The 22,982-nt window shown below is 47.5% G+C and overlaps 1 protein-coding gene across 1 annotated transcript in view; it reads left to right on the top strand.

Moving 5' to 3' along the window:
• The window catches only part of SPICE1 (spindle and centriole associated protein 1), a 45,025-nt gene that overhangs the window by 4,957 nt on the left and 17,086 nt on the right, over positions 1-22,982 (top strand). The window contains 9 exon segments of the mRNA XM_077479647.1: positions 695-742; positions 2,216-2,362; positions 5,280-5,382; positions 11,669-11,790; positions 14,057-14,154; positions 14,353-14,483; positions 15,732-15,872; positions 18,463-18,725; positions 21,670-21,801. Coding sequence (XP_077335773.1) covers positions 695-742; positions 2,216-2,362; positions 5,280-5,382; positions 11,669-11,790; positions 14,057-14,154; positions 14,353-14,483; positions 15,732-15,872; positions 18,463-18,725; positions 21,670-21,801 — 1,185 coding nt within the window.

Genomic DNA, 22,982 nt, shown 5'->3' with positions numbered 1-22,982 from the left:
TAGAGGAGAGCTATACTATTAGAGGCTATATACTGTATATACGATTAGAGGAGAGCTATACTATTAGAGGCTATATACTATTAGAGGAGAGCTATACTATTAGAGGCTATATACTGTATATACGATTAGAGGAGAGCTATACTATTAGAGGCTATATACTGTATATACTATTAGAGGAGAGCTATACTATTAGAGGATATATACTGTATATACTATTAGAGGAGAGCTATACTATTAGAGGCTATATACTATTAGAGGCTATATACTGTATATACTATTAGAGGAGAGCTATACTATTAGAGGCTATATACTGTATATACTATTAGAGGAGAGCTATACTATTAGAGGCTATATACTGTATATACTATTAGAGGAGAGCTATACTATTAGAGGCTATATACTGTATATACTATTAGAGGAGAGCTATACTATTAGAGGCTATATACTGTATATACGATTAGAGGAGAGCTATACTATTAGAGGCTATATACTGTATATACTATTAGAGGAGAGCTATACTATTGAAGGGTCAATCTAGTAAATATCATCAGACTCATTAACTTTAACCCCATTTTGTTACTGGCTGATTAATAGATTATGAAAATAGTAATCGATTAATTTCATAATTGATTAATTGACGATTAATCGATTAGTTGTTTCAACCATAGACCCATCACTGTGCTGTGTTTTTCAGAGCTCAGTTCAAGATCTCAATGTACACCGGGCCACCCCAGAGGAGCTGGTGAGTGATTGTAGTAATCTCCACGGAGGTTTATTTTATTTTTGTGTGATTTATTTGAGCTGAGATCCATTATTATTTAAAAATCTGTAAAATGTTATCTTTTTTTTTTTGCTAGAAAATTTACTTGGAACCCCCAAACATTTTTGACGTATGTATGTATGTATGTATGTATGTATGTATGTATGTATGTGCGTATATATTATAATAATGTGTGTGTACTGGGGGGACTGAGGACACTGATGTAAGAAGGGATTGTGATGGGGAAGGATCTGAGACATCACACAAACACACAAACATGCGATTTGGACCTCTGTTGGAAGGAAATTGTATTGATCAGACCTCAGTGAATTTTAATTCAATACCCCAGCTCTAGGGGGTGCTGTCATTATTGCAGCTGTGAATGCTGAGTATCAATGTGTTTTTGATACCTGTGCCCAGATTGGGGAGCTTTGGGTTCTCGGGATAGTTCACAAGGGCGATGCTCTGTTTCCAAGGATGTGCGATGGATGGCAACATCTTGTGCACCTTTTGCGGGCCTCCCTCATCCTTGTACCTCAGTCTGTGACATATACTTACCCTAACCACTTCAGCCCCGGAAGGATTTGGCTGCTCAATGACCGGGCCATTTTTTTTTTTTTTGCGATACAGGACTGCGTAGCTTTAACTAACAATTGCGCGGTCAGACGACGCTGTAACCAAACAAAATTGATGTACTTTTATTTTTTTTTCCCCACAAATAGAGCTTTCTTTTGGTGTATTTGATCACCTCTGCGGTTTTTAATTTTTTGTGCTATAAACAAAAAATAAAGAGCGACCATTTTGAAAAAAAACGCAATATTTTGTACTTTCTTCATCAGTTTATGCCAATATGTATTCTATATATTTTAGGTTAAAAAAAAAAAAAAAAATCGCAATAAGCGTATATTGATTGGTTTGCGCAAAAGTTTTTTATAGCGTAGGGGAGAGCTTTTATGGCATTTTTATTATTATTATTTTACTAGTAATGGTGGTGATCAGTGTTTTTTAGCGGGATTGCGACATTGCGGTGGGCAGATCGCACACTTTTTTTTTTTTTTTTTTTTTTTTTTTGAGACCAGTGACATTATTTACAGTGATCGGAGATAAAAAAAAAATAAAAAATTAGCCACTGAGCGATCGCGGGTGCCCCCCTATACCTCCTTTTAAAGGACCCGACATACAGCTTTCGGGCGATTTGCGCAGGGGAGACAACCTGCCGGTCTCTGTCAGGAGCGATCGCAGGTGCCCGGCAGACATCATGGCTACAGGGCACATGAAGCAGCTCCTACGTCATGCGGCACGTGCGCGCGCCCGCCGTACAGCTATGGCAATTTGCACATGGGAGCCAACCAGCCAAAAAGGGTAAATCCACCATCTTCCAAGATTTTAGCTTTTAGGCAATGTCTGGTTTTTGTTTTTAATCCATTTTTATTTTTAATATTATTTTGTTTCTAGGCCCACAGACACGAGATCCACAAATCTAAAAACCAGCGGCTGGCGCAGTGGGAACTTCAGAAGAGATCCATAAAGAAGAAGTGGAGGAAACAAAATGGAGGAGCTGAAGACCCGCTGGAGGAGAGGCGGCTGGCCCTGATGATGGAGGTATTGGAAGAGTGTTTTCACTATATTAATTATATACCTCTATCTCTATCTCTTCTATCTCCTCTATCTCTATCTCCTCTATCATCACAATACACAACTTCATCTTCTCTACACACTATGAGGGAGATTTACAGAGTGCAAAATCTGGTGCCGCTCCGCACAGAAACCAATCAGCTTTTAGGTTTTTAGCTTAAACCCTTCCCATCGACAATACGGATACACACTCACCGGCCACTTTATTAGGTACACCTGTTCAATTGCTCAGTAACACAAATTGCTAAATCAGCCAATCACATGGCAGCAACTCAATGCATTTGGTGTTGTGGACGTGGTGAGGACGACTTGCTGAAGTTTAAAACGAGCATCAGAATGGGGAAGAAAGGGTATTGAAGTAACTTTGAACGTGGCAGGGTTGTTGGTGGCAGATGGGTTGGTCTGAGTATTTCTGGGATTTTCTCACACAACCATCTCTCGGGTTTACAGAGACTGGTTGGGGGGAAAAAGAGAAAATATCCAGTGAGCGACAGTTGTGTGGAGAAAAATGCCTTGTTGGTGTCAGAGGAGAATGGGCAGACTGGTTTCAGATGTTAGAAAGGCAACAGTAACTCAAATAATCACTTGTTACAACCAAGGTATGCAGAATACCATCTCTGAACGCACAACACATTCAACCTAGAATCAGATGGGCTACAGCAGCAGAAGACCACATCGGGTGCCACTCCTGTCAGCTAAGAACAGGAAACTGAGGCTACAATTGGCACAGGCTCACCAAAATTGGACAACAGAAGATTGAAAAACCGTTGCCTGGTCTGTCTGGATTTCAGCTGCGACATTCAGATGGTGGGGTCAGAATTTGGCACATGGCTCCATCCTGCCTTGTATCGCCAGTTCAGGCTGGCGGTGGTGGTGTAATGGTGTGGAGGGATATTTTCTTGGCACACTTTGGCCCCCTTAGTACCAATTGAGCATCGTATAAACACCACGACCTACCTGAGTATTGTTGCTGACCATGTCCATCCCTTTATGACTACAGTGTCCCCATCTTCTGATGGCTCTTTCCAGCAGAATAATGCACCATGTCACAAAGCTCCAATCATCTCACCACTGGACAATGAGGTCACTGTACTCCAGTGGTCTCCACACTCACCAGATCTCACCACTGGACAATGAGGTCACTGTACTCCAGTGGTCTCCACACTCACCAGATCTCACCACTGGACAATGCGGTCACTGTACTCCAATGGTCTCCACACTCACCAGATCTCACCACTGGACAATGAGGTCACTGTACTCCAATGGTCTCCACACTCACCAGATCTCACCACTGGACAATGAGGTCACTGTACTCCAATGGTCTCCACACTCACCAGATCTCACCACTGGACAATGAGGTCACTGTACTCCAATGGTCTCCACACTCACCAGATCTCACCACTGGACAATGAGGTCACTGTACTCCAATGGTCTCCACACTCACCAGATCTCACCACTGGACAATGAGGTCCCTGTACTCCAATGGTCTCCACACTCACCAGATCTCACCACTGGACAATGAGGTCACTGTACTCCAATGGTCTCCACACTCACCAGATCTCACCACTGGACAATGAGGTCACTGTACTCCAATGGTCTCCACACTCACCAGATCTCACCACTGGACAATGAGGTCCCTGTCCTCCAATGGCCTCCACACTCACCAGATCTCACCACTGGACAATGAGGTCCCTCCCTGTACTCCAATGGTCTCCACACTCACCAGATCTCACCACTGGACAATGAGGTCCCTCCCTGTACTCCAATGGTCTCCACACTCACCAGATCTCACCACTGGACAATGAGGTCCCTCCCTGTACTCCAATGGTCTCCACACTCACCAGATCTCACCACTGGACAATGAGGTCCCTCCCTGTACTCCAATGGTCTCCACACTCACCAGATCTCACCACTGGACAATGAGGTCCCTCCCTGTACTCCAATGGTCTCCACACTCACCAGATCTCACCACTGGACAATGAGGTCCCTCCCTGTACTCCAATGATCTCCACACTCACCAGATCTCACCACTGGACAATGAGGTCCCTCCCTGTACTCCAATGGTCTCCACACTCACCAGATCTCACCACTGGACAATGAGGTCCCTCCCTGTACTCCAATGGTCTCCACACTCACCAGATCTCACCACTGGACAATGAGGTCCCTCCCTGTACTCCAATGGTCTCCACACTCACCAGATCTCACCACTGGACAATGAGGTCCCTCCCTGTACTCCAATCGTCTCCACACTCACCAGATCTCACCACTGGACAATGAGGTCCCTCCCTGTACTCCAATGGTCTCCACACTCACCAGATCTCACCACTGGACAATGAGGTCACTGTACTCCAATGGTCTCCACACTCACCAGATCTCACCACTGGACAATGAGGTCACTACACTCCAATGGTCTCCACACTCACCAGATCTCATACAATAGAGAACCTTTGGGATGTGGTGGAACGGGTCCCTATCAGAGTGCCCCCCCTTTACATCAGGGTCCCCATCATGGATTTGCAGCTGACAAATCTGCAGCAACTGTGTGATGCTATCATGTCACTATGGAGTAAAATCTCTGAGGAAGGTTTCCAACACCTTTGTTGTATCTATGCCACCAAGAATGAAGGCAAAAGGGGGTCCAACCCGCTACTAGCAAGGGGGGCCTAATAAAGTGGCCGGGGAGTGTGTGCTGATTAAACCTTATAATTAATGGTAAAATGTCAGGAAATGTATTTTCATATGTTGTGCTTTATAATTCTATGTTGTTGTGTTGCACATGTGAATTGATGAGAATAATCTGTCAGGATTGCTCAGTAGGGACACATCAGATGTCGGTGAGGGGTTTATTCTGTCTAATATTTTTTCTTTCTTTTTTCTTGCTTAGATTCTTTCTGATCAGTATCAGATGAAGGATGTCCTGGAGAGATCAGACCGGGCCATGTCTGTGGTGAAGGACCTCTTCGGGGACGCCCCCCGCAGGCACACAGGTGACACTGCTAGTCCTATGGAGACTTTCTGTAATCTTTGAGTTATCTGAACTTTTTAGGCAAAATTTAATGTTCTAATATTTGTTGTCTGGAGGAAAACTCCACATCAGTGAGGTATTGATAATGAGGAACATCTTTGCCATTCTGAAGCTTCCCTCCAACCACTTTGCATATTATTTTATATATACTGTGATTCTGTACTTGCTGGATATGCTGCAGAAATCTCCCTCCACTGAGTCTGGCTAAAACCATTTTAACTGTGGGCAGCTGAAGCTGCTGCCTGTTCACTTCCTGGATTTACACAGAGGCACACCTCCAGCTCTGTAGCTCTCACTGACCCCTTATGACTCACCCCCCCACCCTCCCTTCCGAGGCTAATGACCAGACAAGAAACAGGAAGTGGGCTGCATAAGCGATTTTACTGGCAGAAAAAAAAAAATGTTTTACTATCCAAAATTAAAAAAACATCAGACACTTTTTTGGGACCAGTGACAGTTCTACAGAGATAAAAGTAGCCACTGATTACTGTATAAATGTCACTAGCAAGGAAGGGGTTAACACTAGGGGGCGATCAAGATGTTAAATGTGTTCCCTAGGTGTGTTTTAACCACTTGCCGACCAGCGCACGATGTACGTCGACAGAATGGCACGGGCAGGCAAATGGGCATACATGTACGTCCCTTTAAGTTTGCCGCCCTGCCATCGGGAGCGCGGCGCCGCCGGCGCGCTCCCACGCTGGTCGGGACCCCCGTGAGTCCAGTCGCGGGACCCGCGGACTCGATCGCCGTGGGCATCCCCGCGATCGTCTCTCGGAGCGGCCGAATGGAGAAGTGCCGTGGTAAACAACATTTCTCCATTCTGCCTAGCAACTAGTGACGCTGATCTCTGCTCCATGTGATTGGAGCAGAGATCAGTGTTCACTAAATGAAAGCCCAACCCCCCCACAGTTAGTAACACGCCCCTAGGAACACTTAACCCCTACACTGCCACCCACTGGTTAACCCCTTCACTGCCAGTGTCATTTACACAGGAATCACTGCATTTATATAGCAGTGATTGCTGTATAAATGACAATGGTCCCAAAAATGTGTCAAAAATGTTCGATGGGTCCCCCACAATGTCGCAGTCACAATAAAAATCGCTGATCGCCGCCATTACTAGTAAAAAAAAAAATAATAAAAAAATTATTAATAAAAATGCTATAAAACTATCCCTATTTTGTAAACGCTATAACTTTTGCGCAAACCAATCATTCGCTTATTGCGATTTTTTTTTTTTTTTTTTTGATTTTTTTTTTTAATTTTTTTTTTTTTTTTAACCAAAAATATGTAGAAGAATACGTATCGGCCTAAACTGAGGGAAAAAAATGTTTTTTTATATATTTTTGGGGGATATTTATTATAACAAAAAGTAAAAAATAATGCGTTTTTTTCAAAATTGTCGCTCTATTTTTGTTTATAGCGCAAAAAATAAAAACCGCAGAGGTGATCAAATACCACCAAAAGAAAGCTCTATTTGTGGGAAAAAGACGTCAATTTTGTTTGGGAGCCACGTCGCACGACCACGCAATTGTCAGTTAAAGCGACGCAGTGCCGAATCGCAAAAAGTGGTCTGGTCTTTGACCAGCAAATTGGTCCGGTCTGAAAGTGGTTAAAGAGGAAGTAAACCCTGATGAGTTTACTTCCTCTTTCATTCCCTGCAAAGGTAAAGCATAATGGACTACTATGCATCTCATAGTAGCCCATTATGTGTCACTTACCTGACACAGGAGCCAGCGAAGTCGCCGCTGTCCCCTGTAGTCCGCCGCATCCATCTTCTTGGTTGGGTCTCGCAGCTCCGGCGCTGTCATTCGGCGATGACGTCACTCCCGCGCATGCGCACGGGAGCTGACACGCGCGGCAGCTCCGTCGCTGAGAATGCCATGCTCAGTGCACCTGTGCGCCGCTGTCTACGGTGCATGCGCCGTAGACAGCGGTGCCCATTTTCGGGCAAATATCTCCTAAACCATATAGGTTTAGGAGATATTACATGGACCTACAGGTAAGCCTTAATCTAGGCTTACCTGTAGGTCAAAGTGGTTTGTAAGGGTTTACAACCACTTTAACTGTGGGGGGATGATGGGACAGACTAGAGGAGGAGACAGATCGTTGTTCCTACTTAGTAAGAATACACAATCTGTCTCCTCTCCCCTGACAGAACCGGGATTTGCGTGTTTACACACACGAAGATCCTGGTTCTTGCTCTGTCACGAGCGGTAGCAGGTGCCCGACAGTCATCGCGCCCACTGTGGACATGCGTCAGGTCCGGGGACACGCTGCGCGCACCTGCTATAGCGTCTCAAAGAGCCAACGGACAGCTTGCGTAGTAGCCGTACGTTTGCTTGTAGTATAACTGCGGCGGCTGGTCGGGAAGCAGTTAAGGTAAAGAAAAAAAACTTTTGTGTGTAGCAGCCCCTCCTAATACTTACCTGAGCCCCATCTCTCTCCAACGATGTCCACGAATGTCTATGCCGTCCGAGACACTCCTTCTGATTTCGCTGAGACACGGCAGTGGCACCATTGACTCCCGTGGCTGTCAATCAAATTTAGTCAGCTGATCAGGGGAGAGAGAGCGGCCGGATCTGGGCTCCGTGTCTGAATGGACACATAGACCTGAGACTCGTCACCAGTGCCCCCGTAGGAAGCTGCTGACTGTAGGGGCACGTGATGGGGTGGGAGGGGCCAGGAGCAGCAAAGAGGGACCCGAGAAGAGGAGGATCGGGGCTGCTCTGTGCAAAACCAACTGCACAGAGGAGGGAAGTATAACGTGTTTGGTATTTAACCCCTTCAATACCAGGCACTCCCCCCCCCCCCTCCCCTCCTGCCCAGGCCAATTTTCAGGCTCTGTTGCACTTTGAATGACAATTGTGCGGTCATACAACACTGTACACACATGACATTTTTATCATTTTTTATTTATTTTTGGTGGCATTTAAGCACTTCCCGAGCGCCTCACGCAGATATACTGCGGCAGAAGGACACGTACGGGCAGATCAACGTACCTGTACGTTGCCCTTTAAGAGGCGGCTTGCGGGCGCACCGCCGAGCCACGTCATCGTGGGTCCCGCGGACTCTATGTCAGAGGGGATACCCGCGATCGTCTCACACTGAGGAAGAACTGGGAAATTCTGATGTAAACAAGGCATTTCCCCATTCTGCCTAATGACATTGTCAGTGATCACAGCTCCTTGTGATCGAGAGCGGCGATCAGTGTCATGGCACACACAGCCCCTCCCCCTACAGTTTTTATTTTATTTTTGCTAAACAAACAAAAAACATTTTGAAAAGGGGAAAAAAAATAAAGTTTTCTTTGTTTTGTTATAAAATATTGTTTTCTCCTTCACTGATTGGCACTGTTGAGGCTGCACTAATGGGCACAGATGAGGAGGCACTGATATGTAGAATTGATGAGTACTGATAGGTGGCACTGGCATCTGAAGGGTACTGACAGGCATTACTGATGGTGCACTGACACATTTATGGGCACTGATTGGCGCTTTGGGCACTGACAGGCATTACTGATGGTGCACTGATTGACACATTTATGGGCACTGATTGGCGCTTTGGGCACTGACAGGCATTACTGATGGGGCACAGACTGGCAGCTGATAGGCACTGATTGGCATCTGATAATCACCTCTGATGAGGGCTGTACTGATGATCAGTGTGCTAATTATCAGCACTGACCTCCCTGTCAGCACTAACCGACTAACGCTGTTTACTGGCACTTCCTGGTTCACGCTGTGATTGGTCACAGCTGATCACATGGTAAGGAGCCTCCACCAGTGCCTCCTTACCACGATCGGAGATGCAGTGTGTCAGTGTGATACACCGCACCACCGATGGTGGCGCTGTGTGCCCCCCCCCCCCCCCACATGTTCTCCTGCTGGACGTCATATGATGCCCAGTCAGGATAACAGAACCACCGCCTGGTCGTCATTCTGCTATAGGCCGGGCGGAAAGTGGTTTAGTAACCATTTTTCAGTGTTTTAAGATTGTGATTGGCCACAGCTAATCACATGGTACAGATGAGCTGTGAATTGACCCTGTCTGTACCATGTGATCACTGTGACCAATCACAGCGTGTAACACAAATGTACACCATGGATGGCATGAACGGAAGCCATTCTTTGTGTACAATTGTCATGTGATCTGCTGTGATTGGTCACAGTGATCACATGGTATTGGCAGCAGCCCGGTACAGTGATCTGTCATAGGCTGTGGCCAATGGGCACAGTGGGTGACCGATCGTGCCACTGCTTGGCCCTTGGGGAGGACATCACATGATGTCCACACTGAACGAGAGGGCTCCCGCCCGGCCTATAGACAAAGCATCACGGACACATTGGACAGGACTCCATTGTATTTGGTGTAAGTGCGCCAATACAGCTAGAGTCACCTCGGGGCAAAAGAGAACCCTGAGGCAGGTTGTACCGGTATTGACACCGCAGTCTTTGTGATATTAGTGACACCTTGTAGGTAAATATTTGATATAGAATGTTTTTTGTTTTCTTTTATATCACAGCTGCAAGTGAGAATCTCATGTGAGAGAGAGAAGAATAAATCGACTTATTTATACATGGCTGAGTCCTATTTCTACCTCCCATACACACTATATATTACCAAAAGTATTGGGACGCCTGCCTTTACACACTTTAATGATATCCCAATCTTAGTCTTAGTCCGTAGAGTTCAGTATTGAGTTGGCTCCGCCCTTTGTAGCTATAACCGCTTCAACTCTCCTGGGAAGGCCGTCCACAAGGTTTAGGAGTGTGTCTATAGGAACATTTGACCATTCTTCCAGAAGCGCATTTGTGAGGTCAGGCACTGATGTTGGATGAGAAGGCCTGGCTCGCAGTCTCCTCTCCAATTCATCCCAAAGGTGTTCTATCGGGTTGAGGTCAGGACTCTGTGCAGGCCAGTCAAGTTCCTCCACCCCAAACTCGCTCATCCATGTCTTTATGGTCCTTGATTTGTGCACTGGTCCAAATTTGGTAGAGGGGGGGTTTATGGTGTGGGGTTGTTGTTCAGGGGTTGGGCTTGGCCTCTTAGTTCCAGTGAAGGGAACCCTTAAGGCGTGAGCATACCAAGGCATTCTGGACACTTTCATGCTCCCAACTTTGTGGGAACAGTTTGGGGATGGCCCCTTCCTATTCCAACAGTTTGGGGTGGAGGAACTGGACTGGCCTGCACAGAGTCCTGACCTCAACCTGATAGAACACCTTTGGGATGAATTATAGCAGTTCCTCCACCCCCTTATTATCCAACATCAGTGACTGACCTCACAAATGCGCTTCTGGAAAAATAGTCAAACATTCCCATAGACACACTCCTAAACCTTGTGGATGGCCTTCCCAGAAGAGTTGAAGCTGTTATAGCTGCAAATATTTGAACATTCCTCCAGAAGTGCATTTGTGAGGTCAGATACTGATGTTGGATAAAAAGGCCTGGATCACAGTCTCTGCTCTAATTCATTCCAAAGGTGTTATATTAGGTTGAGGTCAGGACTCTGTGCAGGCCAGTCAAGTTCCTCCACCCCAAACTTGCTCATCCATGTCTTTTATGGACCTTGCTTTGTACACTGGTGTTCAGTCATGTTGGAACAGGAAGGGGCCATCCCCAAACTGTCCCCACAAAGTTGGGAGGATGAAATTGTCCAAAATGTCTTGGTATGCTGACGCCTTAAGAGTTCCCTTCACTGGAACTAAGGAGCCCAACCCCTGAAGAACAACCCCCCCCACACCATAATCTCCCTTCCACCAAATGATTTGGACCAGTGCACAAAGCAAGGTCCATAAAGACATAGATGAGCGAGTTTGGGGTGGAGGAACTTGACTGGCCTGCACAGAGTCCTGACCTCAACCCGATAGAACACCTTTGGGATGATTTAAAGCGGAGAATGCGAGCCAGGCCTTCTCCTCCAACATCAGTGCCTGACCTCACAAATGCGCTTCTGGAAGAATGGTCAAACATTCCCATAGACACACTCCTAAACCTTGTGGACGGCCTTCCCAGAAGAGTTGAAGCTGTTATAGCTGCAAAGGGCGGAGCCAACTCAATATTGAACCCCATGGACTAAGACTGGGATATCATTTAAAATTCATGTGTGTAAAGGCAGATGTCCCAATACTTTTGGTAATGCAGTGTATATACCAGTGTGTGCCTCTGATCTATGCTGGTGTCAGTAGACATATCTATATCGGTGTATGGTATTTCAGTAGTCACCAATTGTCCCTTTATAACTCCAGGCTTTCCTAATGTCACAATGGCTCCATCCTGCGACTTGGAAACCTCTTGTGGTCCGATCGTGCAGAAGAAAGACCCTCCGACCCGCCTGTCCATCCTCAGCGAGAGCGTCATGGACTCCCAGGTAACAGAGACGAAAAATTGTTTATAGTCTAAACTCCAGACATGCAACTAAATGCAAACTTGTGTGTGTTTATGGGATGTTTTACCAGTCAAAAGATTTATAATTCCGTCTAGCCAGTCCTGTGATTTACACAGCTCTGCCAAATGGCTATGATTGGACAATGAAGACGCAGCAGTAGACTGGTGAGATTTTTTTTTTTTTTGGTTGCTCTGCTCTCTCCTCCTGTCAGCATTGCCCTTGTCCTGAGATGTGCATGCAGCATACCCCATTGGCTTCTCCATCATTCTTCAATGTCATTATGTGACCTCCACTTAGATTTGAAAGGATGCCACCATGTTGTTGATTGTGAGTCCCGGAAGAAACCGCCTTCACGTCACCAGACTGTGTGATTTTATATATATATATATATATATATATATAATTTTTTTTTTTTTTCATACGGGGGGGGAGGGGTGGGGGTGAACTTCTTTGCTTTAGAGGATGGGGTGTAATTCCTGGAGTTCAGCTTTGAGAAACTAATCAACATATACTCGCCAGACACTTTATTAGGTCCACCTTGCTTGTCCCGGGTTGGACCCCCTTTTGTCTTCATTATTGGTGGCATAGATACAAGGTGATGGAAACATTCCTCAGAGATTTTGCTCCATAGTGACATGATGGCATCACACAGTTGCTGCAGATTTGTCAGCTGCACATACATGATACGAATATTCCGTTCCTCCGCATCCCAAAGGCGCTCTATTGGATGAGATCTGGTGAGTATGGAGTACAGTGACCCCATTGTCCAGTGGTGAGATCTGGTGAGTGTGGAGACCATTGGAGTACAGTGACCACATTGTCCAGTGGTGAGATCTGGTGAGTGTGGAGACCATTGGAGTACAGTGACCTCATTGTCCAGTGGTGAGATCTGGTGAGTGTGGAGACCATTGGAGTACAGTGACCTCATTGTCCAGTGGTGAGATCTGGTGAGTGTGGAGACCATTGGAGGACAGTGACCTCATTGTCCAGTGGTGAGATCTGGTGAGTGTGGAGACCATTGGAGGTCAGGGACCTCGTTGTCCAGTGGTGAGATCTGGTGAGTGTGGAGACCATTGGAGTACAGGGACCTCATTGTCCAGTGGTGAGATGATTGGAGCTTTGTGACATGGTGCATTATCCTGCTGGAAGGAGCCATCAGAAGATGGGGACACTGTAGTCGTAAAGAGGTGGACATGATCAACAACAATACTCGGGTAGGCCATGGTGGTTAAACAATATTCAGTTGGTACTAAGGGGCCCAAAGAGCGCCAAGAAAATATCCCCCCCACACCATTACACCCCCACCACCAGTCTGAACCGGTTATACAAGGCAGGATGGATCCATGCACCAAATTCTGACCCCACCATCTGATGTCGCAGCTGAAATCCAGACCCATCAGACCAGACAACGTTTTTTCAATTTTTCTATTGTCCAAATTTGGTGATCCTGTGCCAATTGTAGCCTCAGTTTCCTGTTCTTAGCTGACAGGAGTGGCACCCGGTGTGGTCTTCTGCTGCTGTAACCCATCTGCTTCAAGGTTCGCATTCAGAGATGGTATTCTGCATAACTTTGGTGTACCGAGTGGTTATTTGAATTGCTGTTGCCTTTCTATCGTCTGCCCATTCTCCTCTGACATCAACAAGGCATTTTCCTCCACACAGCTGCCGCTCACTGGATATTTTCTCTTTTCCCCACCATTGTGAAAATCCCAGAAACACTCAGACCGGCCCATCTGCCACCAACAACCATTCCACATTCAAAGTCACCTAAATCCCCTTTCTTTCCCCATTCTGATGAACTTCAGCATGTCATCTTCACCACGTCTAGGTGCCTAAATGCATTAAGTTGCTTCCATGTGATTGGCTGATTTAGCAATTAGTGTTACCAAGCAATTAAACAGGTGTACCTAATAAAGTGGTGAGTGTATATCCTACATACGGGGGAGGGGGATGAGATTTTTAGCTTTAGGACAGGGGTGGCAACCTCGGCCCTCCAGCTGTTTTGAAACTACAAGTCCCATGAGACATTGCAAGACCCCGACAATCACAGGCATGACTCCTAGAGGCAGAGGCATGATGGGATTTGTAGTTGCTCCAGAGCTGGAGGTCCGAGGTATCCTACCCCTGGTTTAGGAGATGGGGTGTAGTTCCCGGTTCCTGATATTCAGGTTTGGCACTTGCTGTATATGAGACTTGGTATGTTTTGGATGTATGGCAGAAAGTTTATGATTGGAAATATTTGATTTAGGCTCTTAATGACGTGGATGAGAGTCAGTCACATGATGATGAAGATGATGATGAAGTGGACGTTTCCATTACTTTCCAGCCCAACCTTACCACTGACAGGTGAGTTTGTTCTTCTTTTTACATTTTTTTTTTTTATTTATTTTTGGCTGCATATAGTGAACATTTTGGATTGAATAGTGTTTATGTGAGATCGTCTATTTTGGGCAGTTATTAGTAAATTCCATGGAAGTCGGAGTCTTTCATTTGCACTCTATGAAGGTTCTGTGTTATACGAATGTTTTACCAATCTTCTTCCAGGGCTCACCAGATAATAAATGAAGAGCGTTCCCATCCAGCATCTCGTCACCCATCAACAGGCAAAGAAGTGGATGCAGACAACCAGTTTGTGACACCCAAAAGCTCCGGTCACCCCACCAACGGGCAAATAGGTAGGGCTGATTAACACTAAACTCAATTATGCAACTTTGACATGTGTTAGTAAAACCGTACTTATCATCACAACTACATTGTGCATCCGGGTGGATTATACCGCAGGGTTTTATTTTATTTTTTTTGTCATGCCAAATTGGCCTTTTCATTTTGGTGATAAATGATTCGTGTGTTTTTTTTATTTTTTGTATATAATATGAGATGTATATAATCTTGATCATCTCTCTCTCATCTCGATCATCTCTCTCTCTCTCTCATCTCGATCATCTCTCTCTCATCTCGATCATCTCTCTCTCTCTCTCATCTCGATCATCTCTCTCTCTCTCTCTCTCATCTCTCTCTCTCTCTCTCTCTCTCTCTCTCTCTCTCTCTCTCTCTCTCGCGCTCATCTCTCTCTCGCTCATCTCTCTCTCTCTCGCTCATCTCTCGCTCTCTCTCTCGCTCATCTCTCGCTCTCTCTCTCGCTCATCTCTCTCTCTCTCTCGCTCATCTCTCTCTCTCTCTCTCTCTCTCTCTCTCTCTCTCTCTCTCTCTCTCGCTCATCTCTCGCTCTCTCTCGCGCTCATCTCTCTCGCGCTCATCTCTCTCGCGCTCATCTCTCTCGCGCTCATCTCTCTCGCGCTCATCTCTCTCGCGCTCATCTCTCTCGCGCTCATCTCTCTCGCGCTCATCTCTCTCTCGCGCTCTCGCTCGCTCATCTCTCTCGCTCGCTCGCTCATCTCTCTCGCTCTCGCCGGACCTGTTATCCGCTTGCTCAGCGGATCGATCCCCCCGCTGAGCAAAGGAGTCGGTCATGTGGACCACCCGTGTGAAAAAGCCCGAACAATAACCCCGGCATCCTTTTACTCTTGTGTTTTTTTTTTTTTTTTTTTTTTAAATACATGCTTGTTGATTGTTTTACAATTCCTCTCCTGCAAGAAGAAGGAAGATACAATGTATCTGATCACAGTGATAGCCAATCAGAGGGTATCACAGGGATCAGGTGACCTGGAACTGACAGTCCCGGGTCCCGATCTTTAGTGGGAGACCCCAGGGTCTCAGTCAGAGCCCGGTCTCTGTGTTGGAAGTGCACTCCCAGCACAAAGGGAGATGGCCATATATGCAGTCCTATGGAAAAAAAGCCCACTTCGATGAGGCTGCTGCGTATATATGTGTGCGGTCTGTGCGAAGGGGTTAGAGTAGGATATCCTGGTAGGTTATGAGGCTATAAATAAATGAATTTATTTTACCCTAACATTTTTCTATAGCGTTGAACGCCACCACAGCTGTAAAGAAGGTCAAAACCCGCCTGACGGAGGAAGAGCAAGTAGAACCTGAAGATCCAAAATGTGTAATTGGCAGAATACTGAACCCCAACCCCCCAAATCACCATCGGGTGCCGGCAAAAGGTGAGGGCCCTGCTGTGTCCCAAGGATTCAATATTGTGCAAAGGGAGTACCAAGACAAATGTATGTTATGGTGGTTTTACCTTTACTTCCTGTTCCCCATGGCATGATAGAGAGAAATTCCCCCCAAAGGGGGCACCGCTATCAAACCTCAAAGCTGAAAGTGAACTTTTTTTTTTTTTTTTTTTCATTAAAGTGAATTTCCAGCCAAAAGTGGAAATTCTGCTCATTTGTCCCCCCCCCCCCCGGTGCCACATTTGGGGGGAGCGGAAGTTCCCCACTTCCGGGACACTGGGCTGCAGTGAATTATGTCAGCGGCTCGGCTCCCTCATCCTCCTTCCCCCGCCGCCGGGCCAGTAGGAGGGTGCAAAGTAGGGCCCCGGTCGTGAAGTGGTAATTCTGCAGTGCCGTGTTCCCTTACCCGCAATGGCAGCGGCAGCACCCGACAGCTGATGGAAACATTGGCTACGGTGCCGACATCGCTGGACTCCACGACAGGTAAGTGTCCTAATTTTAGAAGTCAGCAGCTGCAGTATGTGTAGCTGTTGGCTTTTAATTTCTGCAGGGGTGGGTGGACCTCCGCTTTAAAATAACAAACATGTTATACTTGCCTGTTCTGTACAATAGTTTTGCACAGAGCAGCCCCAGTCCTCCTCTTCTCAGGTCCCCCGCTGGCGCTTCTGGCTCCTCCCCCACCGCAGAAGTTCGCCTATAGCAATCCCCTTGCTATGGGGGCACTCGTACGGGCACGCTCCAGAGCATCTATTGACACAGACAGCAGGACTCTGCCACGCTCTCTTTTCACTGGCTGTCGTTGGCAGCAGCTCCCGCTGCTGTCTCTGGGCCAGTGAGGAGGGAGAGAGAGGCTCTTGTGCACTTTGCTGGATCAAGATTTGGCTCAGGTAAATAAAACTTTTCTGTTTTCAGTGCATACCTTTTTTATTTTAAACCTAGTGATGTCATCATTGGGTCTTTAGTACTTCTCTATGCAATGTTGGTAGATCGTGGCTGGTGGGGGGGGGGGGGGGGGGGTGGCTGCAGGTGTCTGTACATCGTTTCCAGAAAACATCACTCCTCTCACGAGCCCTCAGCTATGATGCAAGCGGTGGGCTGGCTCTTGGGAGGAGTTAGTCAAATATTCAAATTCCCTGTTGGAGGGATGTCTGTCTGGCAGGGTGGGTGTTCCTAGATGGGCTGCGATTACACACTGATCTCCTTGGGTACTTAAGAACAAACAGAAGGGGGCGCTACCATCTAAGTACCAGTCTAGCTAATGCCCATATATGATGCTGAATGACAGCGCTCGTGACTGCTGTCAGAGTCGAGCGCTGTCACTCGGACCTCCTGCTGAGCAGCGTAGTCCAACCACTATGGGATGGTGGGTTAGGGGTTAGGATTTCCCTTTTTAAGAACAAGGTTAAGACTCAGGGATTGGAATAGGGACCGCCTCCAAAGGTCAGCAGGCGTGTCCCTATAGGTAAAAGGTCAAGAGGTGTGGCTGTCCCACCCCCCAGAAAAGTGTTCCTACTACCCCAACTAAGTTAGCACTTAGCGAGCTCATTACCGCAACCAAACTAGCTCAGCAACCGCGGGTCATTAGGGATCGAATGCTACAAGCCCTTGGTCCCCTAGAGCAGTGTTTCCCAACTCCAGTCCTCAAGCACCCCAACAGGTCATGTTTTCAGGCGTCCCATTATTTTTGGTTATTTGATCAGGTATACTGCCTTACATAGTTGCATAGTTAGTAAGGTTGAATAAAGACACCAGTCCATCCAGTTCAACCTGAGTGAGTGTCTACAATTGTCCCTATCCCTGTACATTGCACACTCACATCGGTCCCTACCCTCAATGAGCTCACAATCCAAGGTCCCCATTCATATACTAGGGCCAATTTTGGACAGAAGCCAATTAACCTACCTGCATGTCTTTGGAGTGTGGGAGGAAACCCGGAGTACACAGAGGAAACCCACGCAGGCACAGGGAGAACTTGCAAACTCCAGGCAGGTAGTGTTGGGGTTGGGATTCGAACCAGTGACCCTTCTTACTGCTAGGGGAGAGTCCTGCCCACTACACCACTGTGCCACCCTGTGTCTGTGATGTCACTCCCTCCTCCTCGCTGAACTTCAAAGTTCTCTGACTTCTTGTTTCCTTCCTTTTTCCAGTCCTAATACTACATGTCCCATGATCCTTTGAGCCTCTGTAGCTTCAGGGAGGGCTATGGGAGTCACTTGTAGCAGTCCTGGGAGTTGATGTTGGTGGGTCCTAGGGTTACTGTGGGGGTTTCTGGGCCTTCATGTGGGCGGTGAAAGGTGTCGTGGTTGGGATACGAACCAGCGACCCCCTTTTTACTGCTAGGCAAGAGTGCGAACCACTACACCACTGTGCCGTACTGTCTTAGTAATCATCATAGTCGTTTCGTCTGAGGGAAATCCTGAAAACATGACCTGTTGGGACCCCTTCAGGACTGGAGTTGAGAAACGCTGCCCAGGAGGATTCATCCACGGTTTTGACTTTGCAGCGATACTTCTCCTGTAAAGAGAACCTCAGCACGGTTCTGTGATATGTGAAACAATTTTCCTGTTTTTTGTTGAAGGTAAGAAAAAACGCTCCTCGCGCCCCCCGACTCATCGCAGGGCGGAGTCTGGTTCTGCGGCCTCGGCTTGTGAACTGTCCAGTTGCAACCAGTCCAGTTTGGATGTCCTGAACCAGATGATGCAGGAAGTAGAGCTGGACTTAGAGGACTACGAGAGGCAGACGGGCCGGGAGGTGGACGCCCTGCCAAAGGCTCAGGGGTTGACGGGATTCACCATGTCTCTTGTCGGCTCCATACGGCGGCTGGTGTGTTATCTAAAGGAGGTAAGACTTGACCACACACCAGCGGGAGATTTACTAAAACCAGAGCGTGCCAAATCTGGTGCCGCTCCTGTATAGAAACCAGCTCGGCTTCCAGGTTTTTTTTGTCAAAGCTTAACCATTTGCTTACTGGGGGGGTTACCCCTCCCTCCTGCCCAGGCCAATTTTCAGCTTTCAGCGCTGTCATTTTTTTTCTCCTTCACTGATGTGCTCTGATGAGGCTGCAGTGATAGGCCCTGATAGGTGGCACTGTTGAGGCGGCACTGAAGGGCACAAATGGGTGACACTGAAAGGCACTGGTAAGTGACACTGATGGGCAGCATTGATGGCTGACACTGGTGGGCACTGGTAAGTGACACTAATGGGCAGCATTGATAGGTGGCACTGGGCACTGGTAAGTGACACTGATGGGCAGCATTGATGGCTGACACTGGTGGGCACTGGTAAGTGACACTAATGGGCAGCATTGATAGGTGGCACTGGGCACTGGTAAGTGACACTGATGGGCAGCATTGATAGGTGGCGCTGGTGGGCACTGGTAAGTGACACTGATGGGCAGCGTTGATAGGTGACACTGGTGGGCACTGGTAAGTGACACTGATGGGCAGCATTGATAAGTGATGCTGGTGGGCACTGGTAAGTGACACTGGTGGGGCAGCATTGATAGGTGATGCTGGTGGGCACTGGTAAGTGACACTGGTGGGCAGCATTGATAGGTGATGCTGGTGGGCACTGGTAAGTGACACTGATGGACAGCATTGATAGGTGACGCTGGTGGGCACTAGTAAGTGACACTGATGGGCAGCATTGATAGGTGACGCTGGTGGGCACTGGTAAGTGACACTGATGGGCAGCATTGATGGGTGACGCTGGTGGGCACTGGTAAGTGACACTGATGGGCAGCATTGATGGGTGACGCTGGTGGGCACTGGTAAGTGACACTGATGGGGCAGCATTGATAGGTGACACTGGTGGGCACTGGTAAGTGACACTGATGGACAGCATTGATAGGGGACACTGGTGGGCATTGGTAAGTGACATTGATAGGCGACGCTGGTTGGCACTGGTAAGTGACACTGATGGGGCAGCATTGATAGGTGATGCTGGTGGGCACTGGTAAGTGACACTGATGGGCAGCATTGATAGGTGATGCTGGTGGGCACTGGTAAGTGACACTGATGGGCAGCATTGATAGGTGACGCTGATGGGCACCATCGATAGGTGACACTGGTGGGCACTGCTTAGCAGCAATGGGTGTGGAGTGTGCGGGACTGATGTCGGTAGCCAGTAACCGGCTTTTCTTTTCTCCTCGCGCTATCAGCATTGGGGTAAAAAATACGGTTACCGCCTTCTGTTTACATCACATGATCAGCTGGCATTGGCTGATCGGCCCCTTACTCCGATCGGCGATCAGCCGAGCTCCATGAACTTACTGATCACAGAGCGCGCCGCGCGCCCCAGCCCTGCGCCCTCCTGGCAATTTAGGCCGGCTCTGTAGCTGTCTTTTTCGGCTATAGTGCGAGCGGGAAGAGGTTAATTGAACAAGCTAAAGCTAGAAGCTGATTGGCTACCGTGCACAGTTGCTCCAGATTTTACACTTTCTAATTTTAGTAAATCGACCCCACAGCGGCCGCCTATCGCTCAGTTTATGACTAGAACTACTATTTGTATTTATAAATACAAATCAATATATCAGCATTTTCTTCTATGCAGCATATTCATCCTCCTGTCTTCTCTCCCCATCAGGTGAGGAGTCAGTATTTGACATTTTAATCCCCCCCCCCCAAAAAAAAACATCTTGTTTAACCCCTTTCCGTCCGCTATCGCTGAATGATGGCTACAGTGCAGACTTGCATTGCTGGGAGGCCGTCAATAGATGTCCTCCTCTTTGCACGCTCCCCGCGTGCCCTGTGATCATGGAGTCAATGAGACTCTGAGATCACAGATCGGAGTAAGGGGGTCGATCCCGGCCCTTTACCACGTGATCAGCTGTCGGCCAATGACAGCTGATCTTATGATGTAAACAGAAGATCAGTAATCCTTCTTTTTTTTTATTTTTTTTATTTATTTTTTTTTCCCGTTCACTGGCTTCTGTGAAAGGGACATCAGTCCCAAAAAGGAAGAGGTGCAGCCACCTCAACTGTGCCAATCAGTGCCACATATGAGCGCCCACCAGTGCCTCCTCATGAGCGCCCACCAGTGCCTCCTCATGAGCGCCCACCAGGGCCTCCTCATGAGCGCCACCTATCCGTGCCCATCAGTCTAGCCTCATCAGCGTCCATCAATGAAGGAGAAAAATTGCCTGTTTGCAAAATTATTTATGAAAAGATAAATAGATTATAACGGTATAAGGTGCAGAGTGTCTCCCTTTGTAACTGTATTATGAAAAATACCTTATTAACAGCACCGCTGGGCGCTCACGTGACCTGTCCGAGCTCTTCTTTACCACTCCGAGATCCCAGCTGACGTCACCCCGCTCCGAGCACTGCAGAGGGAGGGGCCGCAGACATCAGCGGGGAGGAGAGGAGAAGACTTCCGGCGGGTCAGCGGTGCTGTCAGTAAGGTATTTTCTATAATACAAAGGGAGACGCACTGCACCTTATACCGTTGTAATCAGTTTTGTAAAATTATTATATAGTTTTTTTTTTTTTTTTTTTACTAGGGCTTATTTTTGGGGTAGGGCTTATCTTGCAGCCCTCTCCGATAATCATTCTAGGTCTTATTTTTTTGGGAAACGCAGTACTACTGATAACTTTTTTTTTTGTAAAATGTGCTTTTTATATACAAATAATGATACCTGTGTAAGACACAGAATAGGAGACAATTTGGTGGGCTGATAAATTGTCCCATCGCTTTAACAATGGCTCTGCCTGGATATGAAGCTCGAGCGGTGTGATATTTCTGATGGGCGGTCGTGTCACATTCATGCCGTATTTCATTCTCGCAGGGGGACCGGCGGCTGCATCAGGAAATTCTGCAGCGTCAGCGTTTGCAGGAGGAGCTCGCTGAGCAGAGGCTGCTGATTGATGCTCTTACAGCTGAAATCCTCTCCATGAAAGAAAACGGCTCGATGTCTCCGGTAATCTCACATTTCATTCTCTTTCATAAATTCCAGCTGGACTTGAGAATATCTCTTGTGCTTTAAACAGTGCCTAGATTTACAGAGTTCTTCTAAAGCTAAAGTTTTGAATCCGCTTTTTATTCTTCCCCTGTTCCTCCTTTTCCTAGTGAAATTCTTAAATAAACAGTTTTCATTACAAACCTTTAATGGGGACCCTGATGTAAGGGTGGACTCTGCTGGGGACCATGATGTAAGGCGGGACTATGTGATGTGGACCCTGATGTACGGGGGACTATGTGATGGGGACCCTGATGTAAGGGGGACTATGTGATGGGGACCCTGATGTAAGGGGGGACTATGTGATGTGGACCCTGATGTAAGGGGGACTATGTGATGTGGACCCTGATGTAAGGGGGACTATGTGATGGGGACCCTGATGTAAGGGGGGACTATGTGATGTGGACCCTGATGTAAGGGGGACTATGTGATGTGGGCCCTGATGTAAGGGGGACTATGTGATGGGGACCCTGATGTAAGGGGGGACTATGTGATGTGGACCCTAATGTATGGGGGACTATGTGATGTGGACTCTGATATAAGGGGGGACTATGTGATGGGGACCCTGATGTAAGGGGGGACTATGTGATGGGGACCCTGATGTAAGGGGGGACTATGTGATGGGGACCCTGATGTAAGGGGGGACTATGTGATGTGGACCCTGATGTATGGGGGACTATGTGATGTGGACTCTGATGTAAGGGGGGGACTATGTGATGTGGACCATGATGTAAGGGGGGACTCTGATATAAGGGGGGACTATGTGATGGGGACCCTGATGTAAGGGGGGACTATGTGATGGGGACCCTGATGTAAGGGGGACTATGTGATGGGGACCCTGATGTAAGGGGGGGACTATGTGATGGGGACCCTGATGTAAGGGGGACTATGTGATGGGGGACCCTGATGTAAGGGGGAACTATGTGATGGGGGACCCTGATGTAAGGGGGAACTATGTGATGGGGGACCCTGATGTAAGGGGGAACTATGTGATGGGGACCCTGATGTAAGGGGGGACTATGTGATGGGGACCCTGATGTAAGGGGGGACTATGTGATGGGGACCCTGATGTAAGGGGGGACTATGTGTTGGGGACCCTGATGTAAGGGGGACTATGTGATGGGGACCCTGATGTAAGGGGG

Source organism: Lithobates pipiens, unplaced genomic scaffold, assembly GCF_037356315.1.
Source record: "Lithobates pipiens isolate NorthernLeopardFrog02 unplaced genomic scaffold, aLitPip1_a1.2 Scaffold_16, whole genome shotgun sequence".
NCBI classification, from domain to species: domain Eukaryota; kingdom Metazoa; phylum Chordata; class Amphibia; order Anura; family Ranidae; genus Lithobates; species Lithobates pipiens.
The sequence above is the reverse complement of the archived record's forward strand: the minus strand, read 5'-3'. Positions and strand labels throughout refer to the sequence as shown.